The sequence below is a fragment of the Aquarana catesbeiana genome, linkage group LG08, assembly GCF_042186555.1.
Source record: "Aquarana catesbeiana isolate 2022-GZ linkage group LG08, ASM4218655v1, whole genome shotgun sequence".
NCBI classification, from domain to species: Eukaryota; Metazoa; Chordata; class Amphibia; order Anura; family Ranidae; genus Aquarana; species Aquarana catesbeiana.
The window spans coordinates 284,965,011-284,977,087 of record NC_133331.1 but is presented as its reverse complement, the minus strand read 5'-3'; the positions used below and the strand labels follow the sequence as shown (position 1 = coordinate 284,977,087).

The following is a 12,077-nucleotide window of genomic DNA, read 5'->3' as shown; positions in this document are numbered from 1 at the left end:
CTGTTGTGGTCTTTATATTCTATTTAGTCCATGGTCTCTTTATTAAGGTGAGAAGGAGGAGATGGTGGTATGAAAAAAAGATTGTCATTGTCAAGCAATGGTGATGTTGCCCAACTCTAAATTACTCACCTATCTGCTCGGTTCCACGGGGTAAAAGGAAGACATCAAGGTATGGCAGGACTATCTATAACACCCATCCTACGAACTAGAGGAAGAAGATGGAGTGAAAACATGTCATCAGAAGATCCCACATGGCATGGAAGAAATGCGGTGGGAAACGAGGCCTCGGTTCATGACCCTAAAAGGCCTAGGCCATGGGTGTCCAAACTTTGGGCAGATTTGATGTGAAAAGTGAACATACGTGAGGGCCGACCATTTTGTCTGACATTCTTTGAAGCATAAAAATTAAATGCAAATTAACTAATACAATGCCCAATAAGAATTCTCTTGCCTTTGCGGCTGTGTGCAGTGAAGAGCCTAAGGATGAGCTTGGGCGTGTTATTTGGATATACCGTATTTATCGGCGTATAACACGCGCCGGCGTATAACATGCACCTTCACTTTAAGAGGGAAGTTTTAGCAAAAAACTTACATTTTAAATCAAGAACTGTGACGCAAAATAAGGGTCAGTGCTCATCATTGCAGCCCAATCAGTGCCCATCTGCAGCCTCACCATTGCCATGAATGCAGCCTCACCATTGCCATGAATGCAGCCTCTGAATGCAGCCTCACCATTGCCATAAATGCAGCCTCACCATTGCCATTAATGCAGCCTCACCATTGCCATTAATGCAGCCTCTGAATGCAGCCTCACCATTGCCATGAATGCAGCCTCACCATTGCCATAAATGCAGCCTCACCATTGCCATTAATGCAGCCTCTGATTGCAGCCTCACCATTGCCATGAATGCAGCCTCACCATTGCCTTAATGCAGCCTCACTATTGCCATGAATGCAGCCCCACCATTGCCATGAATGCAGCCTCACCATTGCCATGAATGCAGCCTCACCATTGCAATGAATGCAGCCTCACCATTGCAATGAATGCAGCCTCACCATTGCCATGAATGCAGCCTCAGCATTGCCTTAATGCAGCCCCACCAGTGCCATGAATGCAGCCTGACCATTGACATGAATGCAGCCTCACCATTGCCATGAATGCAGCCTCACCATTGACATAATTGCAGCCTCACCCGTGCCATGAATGCAGCCTCACCACTGACATGAATGCAGCCCCACCATTGCCAGGAATGCAGTCTCACCATTGCCATCGGTGCAGCCTGATCGATGCCCATCTGCAGCCTCGGAGGGGACAGGGAGGGGGGCGGGACGAGCGACAACAGATTACAAACAGGAGAATCCCCTGTTTACTCGGTGGCCTCTTTAATACAAAGCCCCGCCTCCTGTGATAGACAGAACAGTCGTCCAATGCCAGCCCAGGAGACGGGACTTCTGATTACAGAGGCCGCCGAGTAAACAGGAGATTTTTCTGTATGTAATCTGACGGCACTCATCGCGCCCCCTCCCTGTCCCCTCTGAGGCTGCCAAAATTATAAATACGGTATATGTCTTCTGTGGCCCCCCCAACAAATCTCTGAGCGCCACTCGGGGATTCATTGGGGGTCACAAAAGATATATAAATATATCCAAATTACCAGTGGGGCCGCATCAAAACGGAACGTGGGCCACAATTGGTACCGTTAAAATTAGTTTGTTGCATTAGTGTTAGGTGATTCTGTCCAAATATTCCACACTTGACCAAATTTGGTGGGGGAACCACGAGAAGTATAGGTGGCTTTATGCAAGGGTATAGAGTACTTAACCAGGGATTTCCAAAAGTTAAGGGAGGGTGCTTCAGTCAATTTCCATTTTAACACTATGGTTTTTCTTGCGTAAAACAAAAGCAAACTTAGGAGAGTCCTGGTTGCTTGAAGGAAAGCGAGCACGCCCACCAGGCCAAGCAAGCAGACATCTATGGCCAAGTTATCCTGATTTTCTAAAGTAAAAAGAAAATACATTTCATCACTTTACAATTTTTTTTCTGACTCCCTTCCTTATATTTATCCATAATTAGGTGACTAATGACATAGCTGCTCAGGTAATAGAGAGTCGTCCATTGGTGAAACAGAGGGTCAAGAAGGTCAATTTCCACACATGTGTCAGATGATATTCTAAGAACTTCATGGAGCCACTAAAAATGCCACGTAGTAAAAGTATAAGAGGATATGGTCTAAGTCAGTGGGCCCCAATCTATGGCCCGGGGGCTTTGCTTGCCTTTATTTGGGTCTTGAGGCACTAAGCCTCCCACTGATACAAGACACTATTTTTCCCACTGACACCAATGATGGGGCATAGTTCCTACCACTGGCACCAAAAATGGGGCATTATTATTCCCCTTACTATCAAAGAGAAGGCACTGACACCAGGACAGTTTTCAACTGACCACAGTCTGTCCCCCCTAAAGTCTGGCCCTTTGGTACAATTTTCATACAAGCTGTCTATTAGGGATGAGCCAAACACCCCCCGGTTCGGTTCGCAGCAGAACATGCGAACAGGCAAAAAAATTGTTCGAACAGGCAAACACCGTTAAAGTCCATGGGACACGAACGTGAAAAATCAAAAGTGCTAATTTTAAAGGCTTATATAGTTGTGCTCATAAGTTTACACACCCTGGCAGAATTTATGATTTCTTAGCCATTTTTCATAGAATATGAATCATAACACAAAAACATTTCTTTCACTCATAGTTAGTGTTTGGCTGAAGCCATTTATTATCAATCAACTGTGTTTACTCTTGTTAAATCATAATGGCAACAGAAACTACCCAAATGACCCTGATCAAAAGTTTACATACCCTGGTGATTTTGGCCTGATAAGATGCACACAAGTTGGCACAAAGGGGTCTGAGTGGCTATTAAAGGTAACCATCCTCACCTGTGATCTGTTTGCTTGTAATTAGTGTGTGTGTATAAAAGGTCAATGAGTTTCTGGACCCCTGACAGACCCTTGCATCATTCATCCAATGCTGCAGACGTTTCTGGATTCTTAGTCATGGGAAAAGCAAAAGAATTGTCAAAGGATCTGCAGGAAAAGGTAGTGGAACTGTATAAAACAGGAAAGGGATATAAAAAGATATCCAAGGAATTGAGTCTGCCAATCTGCAGTGTTCAAACTCTAACCAAGAAGTTGAAAATGAGGGGTTCTGTTGAAACCAAATCATGGTCAGGTAGACTAACTAAAATTTCAGCCACAACTGACAGGAAAATTGTTTGGGATGCAAAGAAAAACCCACAAATAACTTCAGGGGAAATACAGGCCTCTCTGAAAACATGTGGTGTGGCTGTTTCAAGATGCACAATAAGGAGGCACTTGAAGAAAAATGTCCTGCATGGTCGAGTCGCCAGAAGAAAGCCATTACTACGCAAATGCCACAAAGTATCCCACTTACAATACGCCAAACAGCACAGAGACAAGCCTCAAACCTTCTGGCACAAAGTCATTTGGAGTGATGAGACCAAAATTTAGCTTTTTGGCCAGAACCATAAACACTACATTTAGAGAGGAGTCAGCAAGGCCTATGATGAAAGGTACAGAGGTGGAACACTGATTTTTTGGGGATGTGTGTGCTACAAAGGCACAGGAAATTTGGTCAAAATCGTTGGCAAGATGAATGCAGTATTTTATCAAAAAATATTGGAGGAACATTTGCATTCATCAGCCAGGAAGCTGCGCATGGGACGTACTTGGACATTCCAACATTGACAGTGAACCAAAACGCAAGGCCAAGTCGACCTGTCATTGGCTACAGCAGAATAAAGTGAAGGCTCTGGAGTGGCCATCTCAGTTTCCTGACCTCAATATCATTGAGCCACTCTGGGGAGATTTCAAATGTGCAGTTCATGCAAGACAGCCCAAGAATTTACAGGAACTGGAGGCTTTTTGCCAAGAGGAATAGGCAGCTTTACCATCTGAGAAGATAAAGAGCCTCATCCACAAATACCACAAAAGACTTCAAGCTGTCATTGATGTTTTAGGGGGCCATACACAGTATACGTAATTACGTATGTAAACTTTTGATCACTGTGATTTGGGTAGTTTCTGTTGTGATTATGATTCAAAAAGAGTAAACACAGTTGACTGATGATAAATGGCTTCAGCCAAACACTAACCATGAGTGAAAGAAAGGTTTTTTTGTTATCATTCATATTCTCTGAAAAATGGCCAAGAAATCAGAAATTCTGCCAAGGTATGTAAACTTATGAGCACAACTGTATGCAAGTTATTACGATAAAAAGTGTTTGGGGACCCAGGTCCTGCCCCAGAGGACATGTATCAATGCAAAAAAATAAGTTTTAAAAAGGGACGTTTTTTCAGGAGCAGTGATTTTAATAATGCTTAAAGTGAAACAATAAAAATGAAAAATTTCTTTAAATATCATGCTTGGGGGGTGTCCTTAGTATGCCTGCAAAGTAGCACATCTTTCCCATGTTTATAACAGTGCTACAGCAAAATGACATTTCTAAAGGAAAAAATGTAATTTAAAACTACTTGCAGCTGTAATGTATTGCCGGGGAGGAATAGGATAGTCAGCATAGGCAGTCTTCAAGAGATCCCACATCCATAGCAAATTCAATCAGTTACATCAGCATCAGGTGCTTGATAGCTGCTGATCCAAGACATTCATTTTTATGAATGTGAGCCTATCAACGGAGTCTGCGGACAGGCGCACTCTTTGATCCGTGACAAACCCTCCAGCAGCACTGAATGTGCGTTCAGAAAGCATGCTGGATGCAGGACAGGCCAGTAGCTCAATTACATATTGAGCAAGTTCTTGCCAGTGGTCCATCCTGTGCTCCAACAAGAAGACTAGAGGGGCAGTGTCATTAATGCATGCATTGTTGCTGCTCACCATCCTTGTGGCCTCCTCAAATGGTGACAGGACAGTGCATGCATCCTTGATCAGTAGCCACTGGCGTGGCGAAAAGAAGCTCCACTGACCCTGGTGCCATACTCACACAGGTACTCATTGATGGCCCTCTGCTGTGTGTGCAGCCGCTACAGCATTGCCAACGTTGAGTTCCACCTGGTGGGCATGTCACAAATGAGGCAGTTGGTGGGCAGGTTGCATCCCCTTTGAATGTTAGCCAGCCGAGCACTGGCATTGTATGACCGGCGGAAATGACCACAGACTTTTCTGGCCTGCCTCAGGAGATCCTGTAAGCCTGGGTACCTTCTCAAGAACCGCTGCACCACCAAATTCACGACGTGTGCCAAACATGGGTCAAGTGTCCCTGTCAGAGGGCGAGAGAAGGTTGGTGCCATTGTCACATACAACCATTCCTGGCTGAAGCTGGCATGGTGTCAACCACCTCTGAGCCTGCCCCTGCAGAGCTGACAGAATCTATGCCCCAGTGTGGCTCCTGTTCCCTAGGCAGACAAACTTAAGCACTGCATGGCATCTTTTAGCCTGACTGCTTGCCTAGCCCCTTGAACGCTTACGGAGCACCGCTGGTTCAGAGGACAAATTTGTAGAAGAGGCCATAGAGGAAGAATAAGAGGTGGGGGTGGAGTAGAGAGCTGAGGCAGAATCACCACTAGCATTTTGGGGGCGTGAATGGCGGAACAAGCTCCAACAACACTGAACCCTGTCCTGCATCCTTCCCAGCTTCCAGCAAGGTTACCCAGTGCGCCGTGTAGGAAAGGTAATGTCCCTGCCCAATGCCATGCCTGCTGGACCATTAGTCAGCGGTAATATGAACCTTACTGCTGACCGCCCTGTCCAACGAGGCCAAAACATTGCCTTCCACATGCCGGTAGAGAGCCGGAATGGCCTTCCGTGAAAAGAAATGGCGTTTTTGAACCTGCCACTGAGGTACATCACATTCCACAAATTCACGAAAGGGGGCAGAGTCTACCAGCTGAAAAGGCAGCAGTTGCAGTACTAGCAATTTGGCCAAGCTTGCATTTAGACGCTGAGCATGTGGATGGTTGGGACCGAATTCCTTTTTACGGTTCAGCAACTGGGGTAGGGAAATTTGCCTGCTAAAATCAGATGGTGGTGTTCTGCTAGCAGATTGGCTGCAAGTACTTGGGACACCTATTGCTATACCTTCATTCCACTCAGTGCAGATTTTTGAGAGGACTGGATGTATAGTAGGTTTGGAGATCCCAGATGAGGAGCAAGGAGAAGTCCACCTTTTTCTTTGATGTGGGTCATTCAAGTGCTGTTGCCAACGGACTGCATGGCAGGTCATCATATGTCTAGTCAAGCATGTGGTGCCCAAGCGAAAGCGGGTCTGGCCACGCTTGATCCGCTTCAGACATTGGTTGCAAACAGCATAGTGGCCTGTGAGCATCTGTCTCTCCTCGGTGGCCTTCCGGACATGATGTATATTTTGTTTTGCAACACCACACTACACTGTATTAGATACTGTGTACACCGCCTGAAGTGTATTAGAAACTGTACACACTGTATTAGATACTGTGTACACCGCCTGAAGTGTATTAGAAACTGTACACACTGTATTAGATACTGTGTACACCGCCTGAAGTGTATTAGAAACTGTACACACTGTATTAGATACTGTGTACACCGCCTGAAGTGTATTAGAAACTGTACTACGGCTGCACTGTATTGTGTACTGTGTAATAGAAACTTTAAACACTGTATTAGATACTGTGTACACTGCCTGAATGCACTGTAGATATAGGCTACACTGGATGCAGAGTGTGTATATATATATATATATATATATATATATATATATATATATATATATTAGACTGTATCTATATATAATACACCGCCTGAAGTGGCTGTGGAAATTAACTATTAATTGCTCGATTAATCTATTAATTTTTTTGATCAATCAAAATTCTTTTGATCGGTACTCACCTCTCCGCCAACTTCCGGGTCTTCAGGGAGTTCAGTCGGAAATCCGGTGACGTCACGGACATCGACGTTGCGTTTCGTTCCACCGACATCATTTCCGGCTGATGCGTCATCATTGCTATCTAGCCATTAGAAAGTGTTAGGCAATGAGGCGCAGGCGCTCTGCGTGTTGCGCTCCACCGACCTCGCTTCCTGTTGACACACCACCCAGGGGGTTCGGTCTTCCTGGACTGCTGAGAACTGAGGAGCTAAAACATCGGTGTACCAGTGGAGGAGTACTCAGTCATAAAAACTGCATTATTCATCAGGTTCAATAAATTACAAATACTGCAGAAAAATGATTGAAATTTAAAATAAGTTCTCCTTCAGATGGACAATATGAGCAAATACATCCTATTCTCATTCTATGCCATACTGGACAAAACCCATTTTTTACATAGATTTATTCAGGATCTGTATGTGCGTTTTAATTAATCGAAATTAGTCGATTAAAAAAAAATTGATTAATCGAACATGAAAATTTTAATCAGTAACAGCCCTAATATATATATATATTAATACACTGACTGAATATCGAGTAAACACTGAATAAATATATATATATATATATATATATATATATATATATATATATATATATATATATATATATGTAGCGCTGGTAGATTTCTGATCTACCATCTGATAGGTAAATTTAGTGAATTGCTCGTTAGGGGAGTTAGATTTGCCTCTGTTCCAGCTTGGCTGACGTTGCATGTGGTTCCACACTGAGCCGGTGGGTGTCGCTGTTAACATTGGCTGGTGTTGGAAGGGCAACGTGTCGAAGCGTATGGGTGCTCCTCTGTCCCGGAGACAACTCAGTGGAGGTGGTCCTCCGAGTTGCATTCTGGGAGAGGGTATTTATGGGACAGACGCCATGTTTTGGGGTTCGTTTTACAACCACCTGCTGGCCCTCCTGGCCGACAGGTATGCGTTAGAGTGCTACCTCATGGTCCTCCGTTCCGGAGGCCCGCACCGCTGCGGTGCATGGGTGGGCCCAGAGGCATGTCTGGGGCCTACCACAGCAGCCAAGGAATGGTCCTGAGCTGTCTATCCAGAGTGAAGAAGCTGGACAACCGAGAAGATCCCAGGGGAGGACCCGTCATGGAAGAATCATGCAGAGTGCTGGTCTGGAGAGGGGCCTGGTGACTCGGTTGGAGGACGTATCCTAAAGTAGTTCTACAGCATAGTACTGCTGGGTTGGCTTAGAGGTCCAAGTACTGTGTCTGACATTCACCGCAAAATTTAATACATCCTGTGGCAGAGGATCGTACGGGTTTATTTCAAGCAAGTCTGTGGCAGAGACTTTTGTTCGTGCTACGTACTGGCTGCTAGGCAAGTGAGAGAGGCCTATCCAGGCGAGCAAAGATTGTGTCCCACAAGGGGATTGCATCCGATTACAATATTCAACTTTAAAGGACGTTCTCAAGAATCCTAAAGAAAGGTATTTGAGCTTCCCTCCTGCCTCTTTCCTGCTACTTCCTTCGTTACTTGGTTCAATAAAGCATTGAAAACGTACTCAAGTGTTGGTGCTTTTATCATCCAGAGGTAAACTCAACGGAACCCTAGACCCGATGCCGGTGAAACAAGGGTGTCGAGAGTGAAGGTAATAAGCCCGCTTAAACCAGCAGCTCCACCGAGAGTTAGTGCTACATATATATATATCAAATACATTGCCACTAACTGAATAACCTGCCTGCTTAATCTAACTCAAGCTATCTCTCTGTCCACACCAACAACACTACACACGGCCGCTCTGTAAGCAGGCTTATATAGTGCGGGGCATGGACTTAGTCCCTCTGAGCTGTGATTGGCCAAAGGCACCCCGCCTTTGTCCAATTATGGCTCTCTTAGCAGTGCGCACTGTCATTGGCCAAAGCATGCAGGTCAGGTGCATGCTTTGGCCAATCAACATACAGCAATGCACTGCGATCTCGCAGTGCAGTTTGGGGCGTTCCGCGGCACTTAAATTTTCCGCGAACGCCCCATAATGTTCGCTGTTTGGCGAACGGGCGAACTCCTGATGTTCGCCCCGAACATTGAGCTCATCCCTACTGTCTATATAGATCCTCGGAAATTTACAGGACTGAGCAATACCATAGTTCTCCAAGTTACCGGATCTGTTGTGCTTTATCTATGATAATTGAACTTTATCACACCTCTGCGTTGGTAACGTCTTGTCTGTCTTATTTTCCGTCTTACTTTTCTTTTTCTTTAGGCTGTTTTTTGTGTAAATGAAAATGTTCAATAAACAGATTTTTTTTTTTTTTAAAGCCACATTGGATATTCCCATCACCATCATCTTAGTTCTTCTCCTCATGGTCACAGTGATAGGCTCAAAAATTTCAGTCAATATCTTCATCAGAGGTAACCCTCAAGTCCCATCATTGTGTCATGTCATGGTGATTGCGGTTATCAGTCCTGCAACAACTTGCAAGAAAACGAGTGGTAATTAAACAATCACATGAACATAAATGCAAAGCCCCATATGATGTCATTGATGACAAAATGTGTAGGGCGGAGTGGAGGCCAGAATGCTAGTGCACATGCGCGTGCATCCTCGAGGATTCTGGGAGTTGTAGTTTACATGTCTTTTTATGCAGAACGTTCATGTGAGTGTTTTTAACCTTTTTAAATTAAATTTGTACCTGGCCTTGATTGCATGGAGGATTAAAGCGGTCCATTAATCTGTACCATTAGAAATACTGTGTTGCATTAGTGTTAGGTGATTCTGTCCAAATATGGACATACAGGGCATCGTTTCCAGTAATTTTTCTCCTGCCATGCTGATCACCCTCCCAGCCCACATCTGATTCACCCAGCTGCCTGGGCTCCATACAGGAGGACCGGTGGTACCCTCTTATCCACAACCCTGCCTCGGAGAATAAGGACATCTTGGTGAGCCACTCCCCAACCCTGCACCTTGTGCTCAGGTTGCATAGCACGTCTACAGCTATAAAGAAAGCAAGACGTACCCTGCCTCTCAAAGATTCATCTGCGTGTGAGGAACCTCTGCCTCTCCAGTTAGGCCCCTCAGTTGTTTTAAATACAGGGGATTACCAACTTTATTATCAAATATTGCAATAGGGGGATTGAGGATCTGGTGTTTCGGTGCTTTTAAATTGTCACCAAACCCACATAATAAAAAAACGATCGATAAATGGTGTATTCCATGCTGTTCATAGTCACTATGAGGTTAGTTTTCTGTATTCTGCAAAAAAACCTGGCTGACCCCGCTGCTCTCTATCTCCCCCTTCTGTCCATGTCCCCATTTCAGATAGAGATTTTGCAGAGCAGTGTTGGCAGCTCTGCACATGCTCAGTTTTCAGTGAGTTTCTATTAGGGTTGCAACCCTTTCTTCAAGCCAAACCCAAACACTTTAGTGGCACAGGGTACATTTTTCCCCCATTGTATACACTATAGGATAATAAAAAGACCTGGGACACACGTATGGGTGCCCCAAGAACAGTAGTAATGCAGCTATGTGCACTGCAGCAAACAGTGGGTGTGGCCAGACTGCTCTTGCTGACATCACCCCGCCCCCCCAGTAATACAGAGTAAACTCACTCATCCATGTCTTTATGGACTTTGCTTTGTGCACTGGTGCGCAGTCATGTTGGAACAGGAAGGGTCCATCCCCAAACTGTTCCTACAAAGTTGGGAGCATGAAATTGTCTCAAATGTCTCGGTATGCTGACGCCTTAATAGTTCCCTTGACTGGAACTAAGGGGCAAAGCCCAACCCCTGAAAAACAACCCCCCACCCAACATTATCCCCCCTCCACCAAATGATTTGGACCAGTGCACAAAGAAAGGTCCATAAAGACATGGATAAACGAGTTTGGGGTGGAGGAACTTGACTGGCCTGCACAGAGTCCTGACCTCAACCCCATAGAACACCTTTGGGATGAATTAGAACGGAGACTGCGAGCCAGGCTTTCTCATATCATCCTGACCTCACAAATACGCTTCTGGAAGAATGGCCAAACATTCCCATAGACACACTCCTAAACCTTGTGGACAGCCTTCCCAGAAGAGTTGAAGCTGTTATAGCTGCAAAGGGTGGGCCAACTCAATATTGAACTCTACGGACTAAGACTGGGATGCCATTAAAGTTCATGTGCGTGTAAAGGCAGGCGTCCCAATACTTTTGGTAATAAAGTGTATATATCTTATTTTTATTTTTTTGTTTTCTGCGATGAGGCTGCTGATGAAGTTCCAATGTGCATAGAGCATTATGGTTCGGCACCCAGGAATTTACATCCGTATTCTTGAAATTCATGGACAACAGAGGGTGCAGTTGTCGTTTTTTCCACAAGATGGCGATCTTTACTTTTGCCAGAGGAATGTACAGAGGAAATGAAATAGGATACGGAGAGGCAGATGTGGCTTACATTAGTGCTGGAGGGAAAAACAAGTCATTGTTGGAACCGGCAGCAGAGGAGGTAAGAAGATTTTTTCTTATATCTAAACCCAGTAAATCACCGTCATGTCCGTCCTCCATAGTCACTGTGATGTCTGCTATCTCCAGCAGATACTGATACACACATGATTGGAGCATAATAATCTGTACACAGATAGATCCTAAATATAGAGCCATTTATCCAACTGTCCACCCAGAGCCTCTGGTTTATAGACCAGATACATCCTAAATATAGAGCCATTTATCCAACTGTCCACCCAGAGCCTCTGGTTTATAGACCAGATACATCCTAAATATAGAGCCATTTATCCAACTGTCCATCCAGAGCCTCTGGTTTATAGACCAGATACATCCTAAATATAGAACCATTTATCCAACTGTCCATCCAGAGCCTCTGGTTTATAGACCAGATACATCCTAAATATAGAACCATTTATCCAACTGTCCATCCAGAGCCTCTGGTTTATAGACCGGATACATCCTAAATATAGAACCATTTATCCAACTGTCCATCCAGAGCCTCTGGTTTATAGACCTGATAAATCTTAATATAGAACCATTTATCTGAGTTTTAATCCAGAGCCTCTGGTTTATAAACCAGATACTTCCTAAATATAGAGCCAGGCTGAAATTAAGCTAGAAATAGAATCTCTGCTTTTCCTTCAAGAGGAGTTCCACCCAGGGGGGCCATTAAAAAAAAAAAAATTAAAAGTCAGCAGCTACA

General features: G+C 44.6%; 1 protein-coding gene across 1 annotated transcript in view; it reads left to right on the top strand.

Annotated features, from left to right (window-relative positions):
- LOC141106766 (uncharacterized) overlaps positions 1–12,077 on the top strand; it is a 106,332-nt gene that overhangs the window by 7,960 nt on the left and 86,295 nt on the right. The window contains exons 10-11 of the mRNA XM_073597693.1: positions 28–47; positions 11,330–11,375. Coding sequence (XP_073453794.1) covers positions 28–47; positions 11,330–11,375 — 66 coding nt within the window. The remainder of the gene's footprint in view (positions 1–27; positions 48–11,329; positions 11,376–12,077) is intronic.